The following is a 23,698-nucleotide window of genomic DNA, read 5'->3' on the forward strand; positions in this document are numbered from 1 at the left end:
GGCGACGAAGATGGATTAGGTTTATGATAGCGTGTGTGCGCACGCTGCTCTCGTACAATACAGGAAGATCTGCGTGTACGCCTTTGCTATTGCTTATTATATAATATCGGTACTTACTTTCTTATTTTAAAATATTGTGTTTAAAACGTGCGACGTGTTTGGGCGTGCAAACGCGCCCGGTGTGAGTGTGCGTGTGTGAGTGTGTGTTTTCGTCGACTTATATCGTATATTATTGTAGTTAGTATTGAATTTGTTTATTTTCATTATTGTTATTCTCAAACGCGCCACAGAAACGCCGCATCGTTTAAATCGTCGTAGGAACATAATAATATTATGTGTAGGTACATGCGTATACAGAGTGGGCATATCAGGATGATAATATTTGACAATATATTATTATAATTCATAGGTTATGGACATACCATATTGATCATAATATAAGCTTATAGTCTTATAGACATTTCTAAACGCCGAGGCGACCGCTTTCGCCCCTCTCTGCACCGATTATATTACCATTATAATTCACCCACGAATTAACCAAAACATTTTCTGTTGTAAAAAAATTGAAAGAAAAAAATGTTGATCATAAATACGTTTATGTGTATGGAGATCTGGACAAATATCTATTTTGTTTGTACGTCAATCTATATTATTATGTCTGGGATACACTTGCGCGGTAAATTATATTAGTATATTATATGGCCTATATAATCTCTACAATAATAATGCACACTACGCATATTGTTGTTTTTTATTATATTGTGTTTGACACTGACAGATTTAAGAGTGGGCATGGATACAAACACAGTTATTAGGTATACTGTTTATATGTCATAGCGCTAGCTAAAGTAATATTATAATATAAAAACGTGTGTGTTGTAATAATATTGTTGAAATTACTATTATAATATATAAGTAAAGGGACTGTGTATTGTTTATTTAGCTATTTGGTGACGCCAGTTTTTTGTTTGGGGAGTTAGATAGAGACTTGAATAATTATTCTAAGCACCCGTTAGATGAGTCTGCGTGACTTAAATTGATTAAAATAATTGGCCTGCAACTAAATATAATTATTAATCAAACAAAGCTAGATATGTCAACGAATGTAGAACAGGAATTGAAAGAAAATGTCGTATTATGTGTACCGTAAATGGACTCAGTGTGCTACTTATTTAGCAGCATATTTAGTAACAAACGTTTATTATATTTATGATTGATACTTTTTTTTAACGTCCTACTTGCAATATTCATTGGTACATATATCACAATAGCAGGGATGGGTAAGATATTTGAAAAAAAATATATAGATAGGTATATCAAATTTTACTTTACTTTTAAGTACAAGATACCTTCTACTATAATATCAAAAATATATACCTAATAGATAGAATAAGTTGTTATAGCAGTTATAATAGCAGCTGGAAAATATTAAAGATACATATAATGTAGAATTTTTATAATTAGTGTTTGAAGATTAAATTATGACAAATTTCGACAAAATCATCAAAATGTACAAATAATTTTGCAGTCAAAATATATAAAATATTCAATTTATAGGTATACCTAAGGATTAAAAATGTAATACAAGGTTTCTCATAACTCCATAAGTATTTCATATTGTATCCAAAAATATGAAAATATAAAAGCACATTTTTTATAACCATTTTAAGTTCAAATTTGGATGAAATTATAGATATTTAAATTAAGAATAATAATTTTATGCATTATGTTGTAATTTAAAAATAATATTCGTAGGGATTCAAAATGTTGACGTATATTAATTATATAATTATAAATGCAGTTATAATACGCAAGACATTTTCAATATATTTAGATTCATTTTAAGCTATTACCTATTTATTCCATTAACATGCATCTATTCACACTGTCTTACAGTAAAAAGGTATTGACTCAAAAGTTAATAACAATAATATAATATAATATGATAAAAGTATAGAACTATACCTACACTATTATAATAATTAAATATTAATTAATTTAAAAATGCAATGTTTTATGACAAAAAATAAATCAATCTACCTATCTTAATTCTAATAGTAATATAAGTTACTTTAATATACAGAATAATAGCTTACAGATCATCTCCGCTTAGAATCGTCCAACGTATACAATTATGTTTAATTTAATTCATATTTAACACAATCCATTACACTATTATAATGACCCACTTGACACCTACTGTACCTACATCAAAGCCACTTTCCCATCTTTCTTGCAGTGTTGTCGTATTGACTTAATAGTTATAATAATAATCATACATGATTTAATATTATTATATTTAATATAATATGATATAGGTACAATGGTACATGCAATGTTTTTGGCAAAAATTAGTTCAATCTACCCGGTCGTACACCGTACCGTTATTTTTAGGTAGATATACTTACCTAACCTAATTGAAAAATAAATTAGCTGCAATAGTAGTATAAATAAATCATAAAATACCTTTAGAAAATAACACTATCCTTCCTCAGAATCGTTTTTCGAATGTAATGATTTATCAATTATTTCAAATTTAATATATCGATTACACAGAAACATACTCAGTGAAAATTTGTACATTCGAAACTTGCCGTATCAAAGAGCTACTTCCTTGGAATTTTTAAATAACTAAATAACAATTCTAAAATATTGTTAAATATCGAATATTTCAATATTATTTACTTAATTGGTTATTTGTGTTATGTAATAGTGTACAATATACTATAACATTTGTATAAGTATAACCAACATAACAATACAATACAAATAAAAAACTTGCAATTGGTATTTTATTAGGTATTGGCTTTATTTGTAATGAAATTAAAATTATAAACATTGATGATTGGCATATTATTATTTCATAGTATTATTAAACGACAAAATAATAAAAACTTGTTTATTAGGTATTATTATTAAACATCCAAGCATTATAATTTACAAAGATTTCATAGGTAATCTCAGCAAAAAATTAAAAATAAATAATATATTAATATGATATTTAGCATTATTTTTAAGGAAATTTATATTATTCAGCTCAACTGTATTGGCTACCTACTCAACTATCAATATGTACTAACGATTAAACACAATAAAACTTTTACTATATAGGTAATATATAGGTATGGTATGTAATATAATAGGTATGGTAATTACTAATTTGGTTATTGATAAGCCTGCAATCAGAAAATATTATTTTACGTGGATTGTGAACCCATCGCAATACTTTCCGTCACCGCCGATCAGTCATAGGAAAACGGTCATTTGCAACGCTTATTGATCGCCTCTTGTCTCGGGATCCGGTCAAAGTCGCGAAACTATTATACCGTGACGGTCACGATAGGGAAAACATAATGAGCAAATATGTAGTTAATAGCGATTGCAAATATATCGAACAATTTTATTTGTTTTAACATTTGGCATATGAATCAAAAATAAACTATAAAAGTATATTATAGAAATATAGAAATATTCAATTAATTTACCATAATATTAATATCTTCTATTTTTTTTTTGGCTCTGTGTCATTATATTTTTTTTCGCAATTTACATTGCCGCAGTCGAACTTTTATTATCATTCCCAATGACCGTTAGCAATTGCGACTTTTCTGGTGACTCGTGTGAATTTTATCTATGGCAAAACCTGGAGCGGTCCACCCATAAGCTTATGCGACTGAGGTTACCACGTGGTAAACTCCGACAACCGCCGTTAGCTGCTCATATACGGGTTCACAGCTACGTCGTCTGTCGTGTCGTGTCCCAAAGTTGAGTTCCCCTCAACTCTGGAAATTTCCCAATAGATCATGGTTACTAACAGATACCATGATTGCAATGGCCAATCAGAATACGATAAAAGGCACGTGACACGACAGACTATGTAGTTGTGAACTCGGCTGAAGCGTACTTGCCGTCTGATAATCACAATGTTTAATGTTTTCAGTCTGTCAGTCTTCTGGAAAACGGTCGTCCGCGCCTACCGGTTTCCCCACGTCCGTCCGATTCTCAACTATTCTTGATCAAACCATTTTCGTGTTACCGTACCGTCAAGCGCATAACAATAATTGCAGTGATATCAATCAGTGGGACGACATTCCGGCGATACGAGTATTGTACCTATACCTATTTCTCGGTCTTGCGAGCGCCTATATCATCGCCTGTACGGTCAAGGTAAGACGTAATTAGTCATTTAACATACACATGTTCCCTTTAAAAACATAATATTATACATAATGTGCCCACTCCTGTACGATCGTTATTGTTAGAATTTGTTATATTTATATATTATATATTTATATTAATTTTAAAGTGTGAATCATACAAATGTGTATAAATGTGATATATACTATACTAGCTGAATAACCAGGAGTTGCTTGGGAAAAAATTGTGATTAATTAGTTTTTTTTAGAATTTTGAAAATCTTTTCTTAGGGGGTTTTTTTATCATAAAATGAAATTACTGACTAATATTCATACTCATAGTTTCAGTGTTTCCGGCTAGATGGTTTTTTTTATTTTTACCCCATTTAACCCTTTTAACCCCTGTAGGGTTGGAATTAAAAAAAATCCTTTCTTAGTGGGTGTCTACATCACAAAACAAAACTACAGTCCAAATTTCATACACATAGCTTCAGTGGTTCCAGCTAGGCGATGATGAATCACTCAGGACAAGTCATTTTATATATAAAGAAAATACATATTATAGGCTTACCACTTACAAAATTTAAGTAAAGCTTAGCTAGGTTAAATAATAACCTATATATTGCCGAGTGACAAAATAAAATACAAATAGTACAATATGTAAATATATAATTTAAAAGGTACAATATATAAATATAATTTGATGTACCTATATCATTGTGCATTATCTGCAATTGTAATGAAAAATGTAAATTTATCATTTGTCGTATATCTTTGAATTATTCATTTATAATCTATACGGCTATATATATAACGCGTATCTGTACTCTGCGGTAGTGCAGTGACATTATATTGTAACCGATCAAGGTGCAATCGGATAAGATCGTAGGTATATCGGGTGTATGGGATAAGGCAGGGTGGCCAACACACGGCACGCGTGCCTTTTGCGGCACATTTGATGTTATTAAATGGCACACTAGCGTCAAATTAAATGAAATATAATTTTTGAGTATTGCTAAAATTGTGTTTTTCAATATTAAATAAATATTGTGTCAAAATAACATTAATAATGTTATGATCACCGTGTTAATTTTTTATTGCACATTCTCAATTTCTTTTTATTATTTAGCACAATATGGAAAAAGGTTGGCCTGGTATAAGGTATACCTATATGATACAAATTCGGCGTTAAAAAATGTCTTGACACAAAGTAACGTCTACAGCTATACACCTTATGCGTCTGTTATGTTTATCTACATTTAAATGTTTACTTAAATAGTAAATAGGTATCCATCATAAATTGGATACTTAGTTAAGAAAAATATTGTACCCAAATATTAGTGCTCACATAAATCTGACTCTAGACACCTAATGAACAGCAGATTGTTACCAACTTACGATTACTAGTAATCTATAATATTGTACAACTTTGATTGAAAGTTGGCTGTAACTTGGTACTTATTTACGTTTTTAACGTATATTCAATATTTTTTTAAAACAAAATAAAAAATATATATATATATATTAATATTTTATAAATAATCTACATGTAATAAATTCACCCCAACAATTTTTGTTATTTGCCCTTTAAATTGTGTAACATCCCGTGCCCTATTTTATCAGTCCGCGCCTGAGGTAAAACATATTAAAGTTAACAACACGAAATTAGTTCTGCTGAACGTAAATTTGCTAAATTGTATGTACTAAAGGTTTGCACGGGCCGATACTTTACAGCCCGGCCCGGCCCGTGAATAGTTTTTGTCGTAAGTAAACCTGGCACGGGTAGACCCATTTTTTATTTATTTGTCTGGTCCTGCCCAATACCTATCTAAAAATTGAATGGATTAAGCACGGCATGGTTAAGTTCATATATTTTCGTCCATCATGACCATCGTAAAATAATTTTTGAGAAAGCCCAGTCCGAAGTTTTTGTAGTTTTTAAGAAGAGACCTCTTATTCTTTTAAAAGAATTTTGTTTTTAAATGATATAATAATGTAGGTACTAGGTAGTAGGTAGTAGGTAACTGTTTTAATTTACATAACCTCCAAAGGTCGTAGGTATTCAAGAAAATCAGAAGAAAATTAGAATTTACCTATCTTACTTACTTAACAATAACATAAAAAGTAAGTAAGATAGGTAAATTCTGATTTCACCAACATGTTGAGCATACAAAATACAAATACTAACAAATATCACACAATATACTCAGTATTTTGAATAACAAATTAAGTAGTAAGTACTAAGTACCTAATATATTATAACTAACTTTTAAAATATTATTAAGGATTTTATTTAAGAAAAGTCCGGCCCACCCCGGCCCGTAACTTTTATGCTGATTGAAGGTCCGGCCTGGCCTGTCTTGCATTTTATAGAATCCGCCCCGGCCCAAAGTCCGTCCGGGCCGGGCCGGTCCGGGTAAGCCCAGCCTGTGCAGGTCTTTAGTATGTACCTACACTAATTATACAAATCGAACATATTTTAGGGCTTTAGACTCAGCCCTTAATAGTTAATAGATAGTAAAAAGTAAAACCGGGTCTAGTTATTAGGTACAGGAAAATAAAATAAAATTTTCCAAAAACCGTTCTTGATACCAATAAATTTGAAAACCCGATCTAAAATCTAAACCAAAACCAGAAAATGTAGAAAACTGATCTCAAAAACCGAAACCGTGACCGTTTAAATTTGAAACGGTTTCAATCCCCGATTAAAACTCATCATATTAAATTATCTGCTTATTATTATTACTATCATCATACCTGCTAAATAAATGTTAGAACTTTGTACATTTTGTGTCAAACACGCTGTTTTAGAGACATTACATTGCTAGGCGCTGCAGGGCTAAACATTCAAATTAAACTTAAAATGTATACGTTTGTCCATGTTGTTTGCAACTCTATTATTTTATTATTATAATAACCTCAAAATTGTAAATATGAGGATTAGGATTATAAATAAAGCTTTTATTAAAATGGCCGTGAAAAAATTGGCTAGCATTAATAGTCCGAGTTAATGTTGCGGACGCCGATGCCCAAATATTCGGAGGAAAGTCAGCAAATAAAATATGTGTTTAAAATATAACAAGTGAATTGTCTTTTGTCACGTAAATCTGATGTGCTTTTATTCTGAATAGACTATTGTGTCCGTTAAAATATCCATATGAACACTAAATAGTTGAAGGAAGTGCTTAGCACAATACTCAATTAATGTACAATTATAACCACATTTTCTTTCTTTTTAAATCTAGTACGTATACAATGTACTTCCATGTTGAGTTGTGGTGCACTGTTGGACGAAAACAATTACTAAAATATTACCTACTTAAAATCGTAATTACGTAAAGTCATTGATATCGCTTATATCATAAATTCATAACAATTAAAGGGATACACTTTAACACCAATAAATGAACAACAGTATTTTAAATAGATATCGATGAATTCAAGGTCACTTAGATACTATGGGTGCCATTTACTACACCCATTTTAGGAACCGAAAAATACAGGGGGCAATTATATACTATGGTATTTTTTTACCTGCTCACTCACTCAAAAACATAACACAATAATACTATTATATTTTTTTGCGTATTATATACTGAACATATTTAAACTAGGTTCTTACAACTATAGTGTAATTCATATTTATAGATAAATGTATTCGAATAATCGTACATTTACATGATTTATCAAATTTTGAAGTATATATAATTCGCTGCATGAGTCATTTCCTATTCGTCATAAACTCATAAACTAAAACTATTCGCGATCGAATATCTACTTCTCTCTGGTAACGCCATCGAATCCTTTTTACCGACAAGCTGTGAGAGACTGAGAAGGTGGCGAATAAAATAATGAATAAATATTAAGGGGATTGGAAGCGGCGATTTTCTGTCTTTGTCTAACACACGTGCAACATAGGATTTTAGACGTATTCTATTTCCAACGTACCGATTAATCTATTGAAGCGATAAGGATTCTGAAAACAGATTTGAATTTATCGCCAAGTCTTCTTGAGATTGACTTTCCCACATTTTTGATTTTTTTAATATATAGTTTTTATGATTTTGGGGGGGATAATTATCAAAAATGTGGTAAAATCGATCTCAAGTAGACTTGACAACAAATTCAAATCTGTTTTCAGAATTCTTATCGCTTCACTAGATTAATCGGTACGTTGGAAATAGAATACGTCTATAATCCTATGTTGCACGTGTGTTAGACAAAGACAGAAAATCTAATTATTTGAATTAAGATAATATTATATTTATAATAAATCTAAGATCTTGTAAATCTTGTAAATTTTTATTGACTTATATTATTATGTTACTATAATATGTGTTAAGTGGTTGCATTTATTTTATTATATATTTTTCGATTTTAAATAAGTTTGATGTAAGTACCTATTATAAATAATTATTACGTGACAACAAAAGATTTAATTAGTTACAAATATCTGTGAAGTCTAAGACCAGAATACTCGGGCTAGGTCCCCCCCCCCCCTCAATTTTGATATAATGAATATCATATATTAGGTATATTGGTCATATTGAATTGTAAAAACGATATCATATCAATAACTTTGTGTTTTTGTATTGTGATATTAAATTTAAAAGCATTAATAAATCATCGTATTCTAAAAAATAATTCTGAGGAGTTATCTATAAGAATAATATTTGACATATTTAAGGAACTTTTGAGTAAAGTTTTTAAAGAATTATTTTTATTGAAATTAATATAATTTGTATATTATGGTGATTTAATAAATCATCTAAGTTCTACGAGGAAAATTATATTACATTTTCAAGCTGCTTTACCTGAGAACAAAAAATTATGTTATACATAAATCGAAAAAAAAGCTGAAACGAGTCAAATATGTATAAGACCTATAAGTAGCACAAAAAGAGCAATTACACTAACCTAATCTAACCGATGTACACGATGACGAATATTCGGTATTCGTGAATACTACCATAAAGTGGAAACTTACATACTATGAGTACTTATACGAATATAAGGTGTTTGGTATTTGTTAATTAATTATTATTATATTTAAGGGGGTTGGAAGCGGCGATTTTCTGTCTTTGTCTAACACACGTGCAACATAGGATTATAGACGTGTTCTATTTCCAACGTACCGATTAATCTAGTAAAGCGATAAGAATTCTGAAAACAGATTTGAATTTGTTGTCAAGTCTACTTGAGATCGATTTTCCCACATTTTTGATATTATCCCCCCCCCCCCCCCAAAAAAAAAAAATCATAAAAACGATATATTAAAAAAATCAAAAATGTGGGAAAGTCAATCTCAAGAAGACTTGACGATAAATTCAAATCTGTGTTCAGAATCCTTATCGCTTTACTAGATTAATCGGTACGTTGGAAATAGAATCGTGGATGTACCACCCTTAAACCACTGGAGAACAGGTCTAAGTAATAATGATAAATTATCATTTTTATCATATTTTCATAATTTTTATAATTTTATTGATATATTATTATGGTGGGTTTAGGTAAAGTAAAACATTTAAATTGAACATTTTAATAATGCATAGAATTAATTTCGTAATTTTACAACAATCAAAACTCAAAACCTATATCTTTTAAATGTAGGTATCATCACTATCGGAATTTCGTGCGTTAATGTAATATTTTAACAAATTTGCCTATACATAACCCCTTAAAATCGATACTATCACTGTCCTGGTTGTGTGTGAGTGTGTGTGTGTGTGTGTGTGCGTGTGTGTGTGTGTGTGTGCGTGCGCGCGTTTGAGAGTGTGAGTGTATCCATCCTTTACTCAACATAAGAACTATCCAAATTCCAAAGTGCTCCTTTATTACTTGATTATTTTTTTTAAGCGTTTAGGTTAAATAAGATATTGTTTCCTTGTTAAATATAAAATATAGATAGCCACAACAAAGATTTTACATTTACTTGTGAATGAAATGATTTATATTAACTTAATGTTAAACAAATTCGTAGACACTAGACTGTAAAAAATCGTGATATGATAATTAATCCTTTACATTCTACATCTATTATGTTCTTACTATTTAATAATAACACCAAAAAATGATTATGGTGGAATAAAAGAAATTATTCACGCAATAATCGAGGATCTGTTAAATGGCATTTATTTGGTCAACCTCAATAAATGAAAATTAAATATGTTTAATGATAAATTGTCTTTTCATTATTATTTTTATATGACGTAATTGTACAATTGAATTTCAGTACATATTATGAAAAATGTTACCTTTCATTAATATGGGAGCCCAACATTTTACATAAGGCACCATCTAATTTAAAAGTCCACGCACGTCTATGCAGAGTATATTATTACAATAGTATATACAGCCTATGAAAATAGGAATGAATAGGATCCTTCTATGAAACATGAATATTGTTTTTTTTTCATCTATGTAGGATTCTGTTATTTATAACAGGAATATAATATGTCTTAAACGCCGGCATTTATTATTTATTAAATTAATTCAAACCTATTAATTTCATTTTTTCTTTAAATATAATATGGTAATTGCTAACGCCATCTGCCAAGTAACCTTGTAGCAAAATTTCAAGTAATTCAAATGACACGAAACTATAAACTAAATTTAAAAATAATCTCAACATATTAAAATACAATTACAAAAATTCACTGTTATTCAAATTTTAAATCACTAAAAAATAATTGTCATGTATGATTTTACATTTTATATGTTATTCTTGAATTCAATTTTTGAGTTTAAGAAATATACAAGCTGTTAATATGATAAATTATTATCAAACAAAATCTTAGCTTTTATGAATATTAAACTTAGCCTAACCCAACTTAACCTTTTTAGTAGGTACTCGTGTCAATTTGACAGTAGTTGAAACTAAGTTTAAAATCTAAATAAATGTATTGAATTGCTCGTTTTGGTATTGTTATACTCATGTCGTAGTACCTCCACTGAGAGGCCTCTACAGTCTGTCTAATCTGCCTTTTTATTTTTATTTATTTCAACCTATAAACCATCAATTGTTCTTATTGTTCTTTTTTTGTAACAGATTGAAAAAAAACATATGAACCAAAAAAAAAAAATTAAGTTCTTCGACGTAAGAATATCTTAAATATTTAGCCTCACTTTACATTTTTATTTATTAAAAACACTATATGTGTATACTGCTAAAACACGACACGGTTGAGAACGTTATTTTTGGTAATATGATTGAGAACGCTCGATATTTAATTTTTTTCCAACCTTAGCAATATAATATGTTGTTATTAAAATCGTAATTGAAACTCAAGAAGAAACAATATTGAAAATATCTACGATAAAACAGGGTCAAGTTACTAAGGATAATAATATGTCTATACCCTATGATAATAGGTTAAGTAGATGGGGGCTTAGATGATTACTTAGAGTAATTACTTTATTACTATCGATCTATCAATATAAATAATTTGTAAAAATGATTTAAGTATAATGAATACTCAGAATACTACATCTAGTATTAAATATAGTTTATACGTTTTTAAAACCATATTTAAGGATTATTATCCTTATTCCTTAGTATGAACATTTTAATAACTCAGAAACTACTTATTAGAATTTTGATTTAGAATTTTAGATACATTAACATTTTAATGAGAATCACGTCATACTAAATAAGGGGGATTTCCATTTGACAAATTGAAGTTTGTATCGCCCGCGCCCCAGGGCAATCCTTGAGTTGTACAAAATTATCAGGAATTTCAAAAATCAGAATAAATGGAGGTGAGCATGTTTAAAAAATCATTCTGTATAATACATATTTTTATAAATTCTACATTATAATATTTTACATGTTTTATCATATTATATATTACATATTATTAGGTGCCCTTATATTTATATAAAATTAAACTTATTATATATGACTTTCTTAAGAATATGTATTAACTGAATCTTTCAATAGCCAAATAAATTATATGGCAACGTTGCACGTAAATTCGTTCTCAATCGTATTCTTTTTGGGGGGTTTTTGGGTCAGGTAAGTTCTTTGTTAATTTTAGGTGTTCTCAATCGTTCGGCCAAAAAGGTATAACGTTCTCAATCATTCTATAGCCGTGTATACTAACATACTAAATAGTATACGAATCCTTTATATTATTCCACCGTGATCAAAATGTATTGGTCATCATAATTTGTTTCTAAATATTTATATACACTAATGTAGATAAAAGTAAATAATTAGTTGTTTCATTTTCTCAGTATTCGTATTTTAAACAATAAATTACAATTTCAGTTGAACTTTTATTTAATCACTATTCAGTAGGTATAGTCAATATAATTTATCACAACTTATTGATTGGCAATAGCTACCTAAACACCATATGCATAATATTATATAAATTGACTATTAAGAGATAATTATTTAATAAGCATTGAAAAATTATATAACTAAATAACCAATTATAAGTTTTTGATATCAGTATATCACTTATCAGTTGGATTTATTTGCTAATAAAATTATGCCACTTTCTTTTCTTTGATTTTACACAACTATTAAAACATATTAACTAATTACTAGGCATTTTAAGGTTAATTATGTATACTCATACCTACAACGGTTTAGTACTTCGTACCCTTAATAGCTAATGAAAACATTACAGATTGCAATATTTACACAAGCAATCGATGCGTCTGATTTATTGTTAATTTTTTATTTACTGTACTTTAGTTATTTTACTTATATATACACAATATTACGTCACCTGCAGACAACGATGTCATTCTGCCGAGGTTGACCATAGTCTACTCTAAAAAAGTTTAAGACTTGATAATGTCTAATACTACCTACATATTTAAATATAATACAACTATAAATACACCCATATCAGTAAATATAAATAATGCATATTATAATTATTAATTATAAGTCAACATCTTATAAAAAAAAGACACTCCTATATTGATATAATATGTTGGTAATCATAATAGATTACAACGTATTCATTCTTTATGACTAAGGTAAAATATTCATTTGGTAGTTTCTAAGCCGGTATATTTGTGTAAACCATAATTTTACATATTTCGGTATAAAGTATAAATAAATTGTTTTATACAATTTAAACATAATATTCCAAACGAATATTTTACAAGTATATATCGAACTCAATATTGTATATAATATATTTTATTATCAGATAAAAATAATATTTTATGTATTTTTAAGGACTTGTATTTTATTAACATTGTTATTTGTTTTTATTTTTCAATTAATTTATTGATGCGTCACTTTTGCTTTAGAACTTTATGAATGTATTAAAAACAACTTGCTAACAATTTCGATGAATCAATGTTAAAAAAAATTGCCCATAATCCCCATAGATGAATATAAATAGTTATATAATACCTAAATAATATTTATTTATTCTACAACTTTTTATTAGATTTGGTTTTAGAAATTCTATTATAACTAATTCATGACGCAAACCTTCCACTGGGAAATCTCTACAATCTGTTTTCTTTTTCATATTCTAATATTCGGAGTTTGTCGTTTGCGCATCATTAGTACCACAGGTAAGAAATTTGGTAGGTCGTTTGCGCATCGCAAATTTTAACAATATTGCAGTTTCATTCAACAACTCGAAAAATGTCCCCACTTACTTTTTAACCACCAACCTTTCCAACTGCAACAAAGTACTCGTTACTTATAGGACTGACATTTGACCGCCGCTTCACCTGGACAGCGGGCACCAAACATATACACTAAAAGAAAACTACTAAATGACAGACATAACCTAACAGGCGACTACGTTATTTACGAACATGAAAACACGCGAACTTACGTCTTAAATAATAAAATACTTATTTACAAGCTCTTTTTCAAACCACTATGGACTTGCGTAATACAAGTTTGAGGATCAGTGAAACCATTAAATATTAAAAAGCCCCAAACATTACAATCTAAAACCCTCAGTCAAGTCACCAGAGTTCCTTTTCGTGTATCAAGTTGTATACCAAACAAAGACGTCAATATCGAGTTGAGTCATTTGACGTATTAGCTATAGTAGATGGTACAGGTACACTACGTGTCTACGTCATACTCCTGCATTGCAAACTTGCTACAAACGAAAATCCAATAGTTAAAAAGATTGCATCTGAAAGTATAATCGATGCCCCCTCCCCCCATTTCGAAGCATTGTCGATGTTTATATTATGTCAAAAATACTACATAAATAAAAATGTAAAATAGCTCAAATATTCATGTTTTAGCGCTTTTACTAATGGGTATAATTCATCATTCATGCGATATCCACCATCTAATAATTTATTTCACTTATTGTAAGCTAATCACAAATCAGTAATCACAGATTGTTAAAATTATAATTAAATAAAAATATATTCTAATATCAATTTAATGGTATTAAATATAGATATAAAATCATTGTATATACAAAAAATGATTCTGAGCGAAAACTTTCTCAGTCTATGATAAGTATATTTAATGATATAACTGTGAATAAAGTAATTTATATATAACCTATTTATGTGGACCTTTATTGTTTTGTATGATAATGAATTCTAAAGCTTTGTGTGGCGTTATTTTGAGTGTTTGGATCGCCTGTACGGGTAAGCATATGGCTGAAGTTCGAATGAAGTCACTTGTTTGAAAATCATAGTTCAAACACACATGTTCGTAAATAAACTATTTTTATAAATTAGTGTGTAATAATCCTAAAAACGACTTAGTAAACCCAGTTCAATTCAAAACTGTTTTTCAAATAGAATGGGTAGTTTACTTAAATGTATACAATAATAGTTAATTCACTGACACTGCAGTGTCCAATATAAGGGACTACCCTATATGCTGTGAATGCTGATGCGAATATAGATTCTTGGCCTGCTTAATACTTATTGTCACAATGCCACAGCAGGGATCTTTGTATCTTTTATATTTTATGAATTTTTTTGGTTCACCATGTCCGTTTTTATTTTATTCTCCTTCAGTGCATCCTATTTTACTATATAGTACAATAATATACTTAGTGAATAAGGTCAAGTTGAATGCCAAACAGTATATATTGTAGTAGTATGCCTACATCCTATATATGGCCCTACAAAAATACTAAATTTACCATACGGAAATGTGATAAAAATGTCAGCGTGCGACAACAATACCAATATATAAGGCGAGTACAATATTCCGGTACACATATTTGTTAATACACCGAGTGCTTCTGTATCATCTAAATTCGATTCGTCCACAATAGAATTGAACGCGACGTGTAGTGGGTACCTGCGGTTGTCATAAAAGAACAACAGCCGTGTATTATAATATACTTTTGAACATAAAATAATATTAAGATACAATCTAGGCAGGTATATATTGTATTATTATAATATGTGTAAAATATCATGCGAATCCGGTTAAAATATAATCTTCCCACGCAGAGGGCAGAAGTGTCTTTCGGAACGCACGGCGGCAGTAACCCTGGTCGTAAGTTTACAACCGCGCGTATATTATTATTATTATTATTATTATAACGGTGAGAGCGTATAATAATAATATTATGCGAGATCGGCCGGACTGACGAATCAGAAATCTTTTACTACGCGGACAGACCTAACGAACGGGTTACGGAATCGGCGCGATGGCTTTTTTGGTACACGACGAGACTTACCTGCCGCCGCCGCCGCCCGACGTGATTCTCGTCCGTCGTCCGTTCATTCATACATCGGTTCGCGTGACGCGCGTGCGCCGGAATCGCGTAGATGACATATACCTAGTTGTACACAACGCGTTTCGCCGTAACGAATATAATATTACGCGATATCGGCGGTGCCGGTGCCGGGCTCGGCGTGTCGTGTTTCCGAAAGACCTGTTTGCGCGGAGAATCGCGCACGGTCCGCCATCTGGCGGATAACGGTCATCGCCGTTTCTCGTATATACGCGTATATTACTATCATTATTATTATTATTATTATATACTCGTAATAATAATAATATAATAATATGGTATATTATATTATACACCAACAACTTACATCGTCGTCGTAGTCGTCGTCATTATTATTATTATTATTACTATTATTATTATTATTATTATTATTATTAAAACACCGCAGCTCCCCGCAACCCCACCACACGAACAACGGGTCGACCGAAGAACGACGACGACGACGACGACGACTGGAAACCGGCCAACAGCAATACTCGCCGCCGCCGCCGCTACCGCGACGCAACGTCCGTGGTCCGTCTCATTCATCGTTTCGCCGCCGTCGTGTCCGTAGTCTTTGCCGTGCCGTCTTTATTGTTGCGTGTCGTGCGTGTCGTCAGCGAGCGTACATAATAAAAATATTATAATATTATACACTTGTCGGTTGCGCGGTTATTATCGCGCATCGGTCCGGTTAATTTTTTAAAATTTTATCTCGTAATTTTAATTAACCTTTTTTATCTTATCTGTTTGATTATATATCAAATCAAAGTATATTAATATATTAGGTATTATTACCTATACTCGCGAATTTTGTTTTATTTTCTTCGACCGAATGTATATTATACATATAGACCATACATGTAGAAAATATGTTAATCAACGGTTAAGAACAGACCGCCAATACAAATGCTCACAATGAAATCGCCAGATCAAATATTACACTGACCGTAGTGCAACAAAACGAGACGGTCACCAATTCGTTTCATAACAATATTATTATTGTTGTTTATTTGTTTCGAATATTCATCTATTGCTGTCGTCTATTGCTGCCCTACAGATTACAGTTGATTTGGGTTTATAGGTAACACATTTTACATATTTTTCAAATTATAGTGTTATTCTTTGACAGTTAGACGAACTTGTAGATTTTAAGTTATCATTACATAAAGTCAGTGTTTTTATCATTATTCGTTAGAATTTTAAACATTTTACACATTCTTGTTGCTATAATATTATATTATTATCGTGATTCATGGTGAAAACAGAAAAATTACAAATAATACGTAACAAATACGCTGAATATTGAACGTATTTTTAACATAACATGAACCACCCGTCTATTAAAGCGATAAGGCATCTTACACCTGTTGGTCGTATCAAAATAATTAACTCGATTATCAGTTATCTTATCTATATGTAATAGTTACGACAGCACAAGTGTACACAACACACTATAGGTACTAGAGTGTAATGTGTATCTAGTGTATGTTTTAGAATATCTTAACCGAATGACAAGTATCATTATAGATCATATATTTTCAAACTATTAGGTATTACCTTTATATAATATATTATTATGTCAAGTGCACAGTAATATTTTTGTACATTCAAAAATAATTTTCATGTGAAATGTATCTCAATTAATTTTGTTAACAATTTACCATAATATTTAATTTTATATAGAGCTTTGGGCTTTGGGGATGAACTGAGGGATGAACTTTTAAGATCCTCTATAATATGTTGTGGTAATAGATAATATAAATGATTTAAATGCAGTTACATCTTTATATTTAAAACATTAATACCTACTCAAATTCAATTCCAAACCAAGGGCATCGTATTCATTATAGTGGTCTTTTTTCGTTGCTATTTGATAAATTCTCGGATACATGACCTCGACAGCCCTCCGAACATCTGGAGGAAGGCAATAGCGTAATTCTAATGTTTGTATCTGGTAAAATTCTCCAGTACATATGAGTGTAAGGATCCAGGATTTAATATCATACAGGCTTTAATAACCCTTATTCGAATAATGATCATTTTTACGTTATTACAAAATAAACCATATACGTAGTGCTGTTTATGTTAGGTTATGATTGACATAATATAAAAGGCCTACAAAAGAAATTGCAGGGTAGATACTTTGTCGCTGGTATTGCTAGAACAACATTTTATATTTTATGTGTGACCTTTATCCAGCACTAAATAATATAATTTAATTTAATTATTTCACGAAGAACTTAAGTAAAAAAATATATTACAAGTGTTTTAGACTTTAGTCAATATTATATTTGATACAAACTAGTTAAGGTTTAAAAAAAACTTTTAATATAACGCTATTTACGACGGTATAGTTTGTAGTTTGGATTGTTCAAAATGGCACCATTCTTATTATCTCTAAATAGTGTAAATACTATTTTTCTATTGTTTTATCTTCAACTTTTAATTATACTATCCACTTTCCACACCATCGACAAAACACCCGAACACGAAGTTGAGTCTATGAAACTGTACTTTGTTCTTTAGTTCAATTTTTTTTAATCAATGGAATCTTCGCCGGTGTGCTAAACTCAAACGTGAGTGAAATTCAATAGTCCGAAAAATTAAATACAAAACCCTTGCCTCTTGTACTCGTCCCAATAGATCACGCCCGTATATTATATCGCATAATATATCTCCTATACTACCACCTAGAACGTACCACCTATACGCATTGTAATATTATATACAACCGATGACGTAGTCGTCCTTCTGCACACCTGCTGCTGCTGGTGCTGCTGTCATGCCAAGTATCTACTCTTTTACACACATACGCACACACATGTTCATAAAACATACACACATACACACACTCGACCGTCATCTGGGAAGCAGCACAAAAACGGCGTCGTGTGTCGTTTTTTCCTTACAATATCCGTCTACTACGTTCGGTGGGTAGTGTTGTACCCCTCCGTGTCGTCGCCGCCGAAGTCTCTCTCACTCGGTCCCTCTCACTTGTCCGCTCTGTCTATTTTTCTCTCTCAATCTCTCTTTCTCCATGTGTCTGCCGTCTACCGCGATATCACCCATTCAAGTATCGTGTTACTTAACCATGGCGCGTACCCGTACTTACTTACTATGCACTACCTACTACAACCACCACACGGCTGCACCACTAGTACTACTACTCTGCAGCTATATCTCCTATTAGTGTGGAGGAGACTTTATGTGTGTGTATTATAATCGAGGGAGAGCATAAGGCTCACAATATATACTATATATAATATATATATATATAGTGCCGTTTTCCTTACTTGTGCGTGCGTGTGTGTGTGCGTGCGTGCGTGTGCAACCGGTCGTCGCCATCGTCGTCGTCGTAGACCTAGTCTCTTTCGTTCGGTGACGATAAACCGTCGGGGACGGGGTCGGTGGGGACAGAAACGAGAGACGACCGTGTGTGCCGGAGAAATATACAGAGAACGAAAGGGCGGGCGGAGAAGCAAACTAATATAATATATATGGTCGAGCGTGTGTGTGTGTGTGTGTGTGATGGTAGACAGGAGAGATTCGTGGGAGAATAATATTATGGCTAACCGAGCCGCCCGCGTAAAAAAGGGATGTGTGCGTGTGGTTTTGGGAATATTATGCTTATTACATATTGTGTACTACAAGAGGCGACGGCAATGAGTTCTTTGTGCCGAAAAAAAACCAACGCGTTTTGCACCCGCTGATAGATTGTTGATTTTGTTCACGCTGCAATTGTGCAAATGTTATTATTGCATGCCAAAATATATTACATGTTACTTTACAATAATTACACACTCATATGCTCAATGATGCAAATATTTAAATCGTTTTATTTGAATAACGATGAATGCATTTCTTACGTACCTATATCTATATTATACATATATATACAGTTTGGGCTACGCAGTACTTTCCGGTTTTCTCGTAAGGCTAACACAGGAAAACCACAATTTCCCACACGTCTACCCTGTACATAATAATATAATATGTGCTATACTCAATTACGACCACGTAAGATTATTGAATTTTATTTTTATTAAACTGTTAAAAACACAAAACAACGATACAGTATTATAGAATTATTCGAGAGAACTCGATAGTGCATAAATATCTGAGTTTTTAGATTATATACCTATACCTGTATCTGGTGTCCAGATGGTGTGAAATATAATGAGTTTGGTTATTTGTTTTTTATGTACTATTGTACTTATGTATAACACTTAATGTTTTGTCTATGAAAATCGCCCAATAAATAACATTACTTGTGTATAATTTGGAGAAGTTTGAGTGTATTTTACGTTTTTAAAAGATTGCTTTATAAAGTTAGTAATAAAATATAGTGTTCACTTTCCAATATTCAAGTTACCTATTACATAGTTGTGCCAACGAATACTATAACAATTTTCCATTGAAAATTGTTTTCACCGTTTTTTAATGACAATAGACAATTATTATTTTTTACTGATATTTGCATGTTATTGTTATGCATTTATGATAATGTGAACCATGATGTTCAATAGTTAAACTAATTTTATTTAATTAAACAGGTGAACAATTATACCCGCCGGTGGTCACTAAAAACAGTGGCTAACACCGGGTTAGAGTAGTATGGACTCTGACGAAGACTTCAAACATTATTCGTCGTGCTATTACGACGACGACACTGATCGAGCTTTTTATCCAGAGAACGCACAACATCAACATCAATTAGGTACTAAAAGTTGGCTCGACTGCGAAAAAACGCCAGTAGTGACTCATAGGCAATCTCAGTGCCCACCACAACAGAGAATACTTGACAATATTGTGACATCATCAAACAAAGTTCGTAATAGTAAAAGCGTAGAACGATGGACTAGAAGTTCTGAACTATCTAGAGACTTAACGTGTGATGTAGACGCCAATTCTCTACGTTCAGTAAGTACATATTCATTTCATTAATTATTTGACTATTTATGTGAATTGTTAGTCAATTACGGGTTATCTGTTAAGTAGCTTATACTTCCCAATTTAGACAAATTTACCTAAATGTAAGTACCGAAAACAAATAATTGCGCCTATTAGTTGAGTAATTACAATATAATATATCAGCATGATACAGAACTCGTCAATAAATAGTAATAAACACTAATCATAATCATAACTTATAATAAACATTTAAGTGTTTTTAATGCACTTAATTATGCTTTTATTTACATAATAAATTTTAAAATAAATTTTTATACTTCTTAGTTTTTATCAATAGTAATTTATTGAACCTGCATATGTAAATTGTATTTAAATAATAATTATTTATAAGAGCATTAATACTAAATAGTATCATTATATTCAATATTCATTATAAATATTGATATGAAACCAATTTGATAAAATTAATATACATTATATTTTTATCTATTAGAACCTCTTTCAATAAAATAATGCTGCTTGTAATTATCGGTAATGGTCCAATTGTGACTTACCTTAATTATTTTAACAATAGTATTGTCCTCATATATTGAAGGTAATTAAAAAAAATATGTTCTTAACAGAATGAATACAAAGCTATATAATCTCATTGTATTTGGCCGTTCAGTAAGCCAATAATAAGGAACAAATAATTTATTTTTTACCAATATTCTGATTCTGAGCAAATCGATAAATATGTATTGATTTTATGACTGTTTTGCAAATATTTCTTTAAGCAGTGAAGTTTCATATTGTACGAAATCTAGTCTCAGATCAGAATAATTTATCGTTTCTCTCAAATGTATGGTAATAAATAATAATACATTACTATTCTGTGCATAGTTGAGTGAAGCTAGTTAATTTTTTCAATTTGTTATTTTTTTCGTTATACCCGTAGAAGTTTGCGTAATTGCGAGATAACTGCGTTATTTATTCTACATATACACTTGAGTGAATATTTCGATTAATTATTCTATATTGACGTGACGAAACGAGATGGGTCATTTATTTTTTTGTCATTCAGTATTTATTAACTTATGTTTGTTGGTAAATTATTTCCCAACAGGTACCTGTGTAGGATTCTCTCAAGGCGAGTTTTCATTAACCCCAATTACAAAGTTTAGTTACTATACCACCACTCTAACCACACGTCCACACTAACCAATTGTTTAGATACATTATACGTATACTTATTGTACTTCTACAAAAATACTTTTAATTCAGATACAAAATAGTTAAAATAATGTATATCTATATTCTATGTATTATTGTATTATCTAAAATATATAGTATTAAACTAATAACAAATACAGACAGATTAATGTATAGTATCATTATACATGTAGGTATTAATGTATTATATTATATTATATTAATATGTCGGGTTCTAATCTTCATACTCCCAGTTTGGTATAAAATATAAATGTAAAGATAAAACAATAATTCATTTTGCAGGCTTGGAAAATATTTATTTTTTATTTCAACTCATTCTATTAAAGTCAGTTAAAAAATAATAACATTTTAGTATTGATAAATGTCTGTGAATAATTATTTTAAAAGTAATAATGATGATAAAGTGAGTAAAAAAACTTGATTTAAAAAGTTAACATTTTAAAAGAAAAGGTTTGTTCTCAGTTCTAAAAAACATAAATTTTGCCAAGTTTCATTATTAGTATAATACTTATAATTTATAAAATATAGTTATAGTATAATTAGTTATTCGTATTATTATTTTAATATTTACGTGACTAAATATATATTAACTTCTGCGACCGTAGTCCATCCGGTGTTGGTGATGCGGTGCTGTGTGCATCCGGTTTTTCTATCTTCATTCACCTGACCGTTGCTTACAGGAAGTACTGTAGGAATAACAATAATAACATCGTATACACGCCACTTATTCTAACGATTGTTATTATTAGATTCTTTAAAAAAAATTAATACGAGCAAAGGAAACGAACGATGGTTCTTTGGCGTTGACAATAAAAACAACGTAGACAGTAGCAACGTAACAGATGATATAGAAAAATCAAAAGCAGCAGTGGAAAAGATTTATTATTGTTATCAGAAGGGTACTAAACTAAACCGGCCGCATCCATCCCTATGTATTAAGTATATTATAATAGTAAAACAGCGGCGTTACGGTCTCCTCAACAATCTTGTAGTATTATAATGTCTTGTTGTTATTATTACAACGGCTATGATACTAATAACGTGTTCCGCCGGCGCGAGAAAAGACATTTCCGGTTTTTTAAATAACAATAACTATAGAATAGCGACATTTAACTCGTTAAAAAAAAAAGAGTAAAAATAATAAAAAACGAAAATATGATGTCGGGGGCGATTCATTTAATCTTTAGATCTTCAGTTTGTGTGCATCAAGTGGGTACTGGGTACTAATAATAAAAATAACGCTGACGAAAGAAGAAATCATTTGTTATCATGCATAAAAAATATAATATATATTATATGCTAGTACGTTACTTGAATATATATATTTAAACTTGAATAGTTGAATATATATACTTAAACTTCAGTAGTTGAATATATGTATTTAAACATAAATATATTTATAAGCACAATCTCCATCACTCCAGTAGGTAAGTACACGATTGTGAAATAAAATTAACGAAATTGCTATTGAGAAGTTCAAAATTTAAATACATTGTTTGTCTTTGTGCGCTCTGTCTGTAGTCATTTTCGAATCCCGCAGTTTTGTCCCGTGTAATTCTGTACTTGGTCCAATAATTGAATAATATAGATTTACTGATAATTCGTATTTCATCAGAGTCTAGAATTTTACGCAACAAATAATTGTACTCATGGTTGTTGTATGTATAATTTATTGATTGTTATTCTTCATTTTTCAAATTCACTTGAATAATAAAACCATGGTATGTAAAACATTTTTTTTGATCAAGG

The 23,698-nt window shown here is 30.6% G+C and overlaps 1 protein-coding gene across 1 annotated transcript in view; it reads left to right on the forward strand.

The window, feature by feature from the left end:
• Positions 1–16,335: 16,335 nt before the first annotated feature.
• The window catches only part of LOC132934401 (ETS-like protein pointed), a 56,256-nt gene continuing 48,893 nt past the window's right edge, over positions 16,336–23,698 (forward strand). The window contains exons 1-2 of the mRNA XM_061000710.1: positions 16,336–16,907; positions 20,380–20,746. Coding sequence (XP_060856693.1) covers positions 20,441–20,746 — 306 coding nt within the window. The 5' untranslated portion in view covers positions 16,336–16,907; positions 20,380–20,440. The remainder of the gene's footprint in view (positions 16,908–20,379; positions 20,747–23,698) is intronic.

The sequence above is a fragment of the Metopolophium dirhodum genome, chromosome 1 (genome assembly GCF_019925205.1).
Source record: "Metopolophium dirhodum isolate CAU chromosome 1, ASM1992520v1, whole genome shotgun sequence".
Taxonomy (NCBI): Eukaryota; Metazoa; Arthropoda; class Insecta; order Hemiptera; family Aphididae; genus Metopolophium; species Metopolophium dirhodum.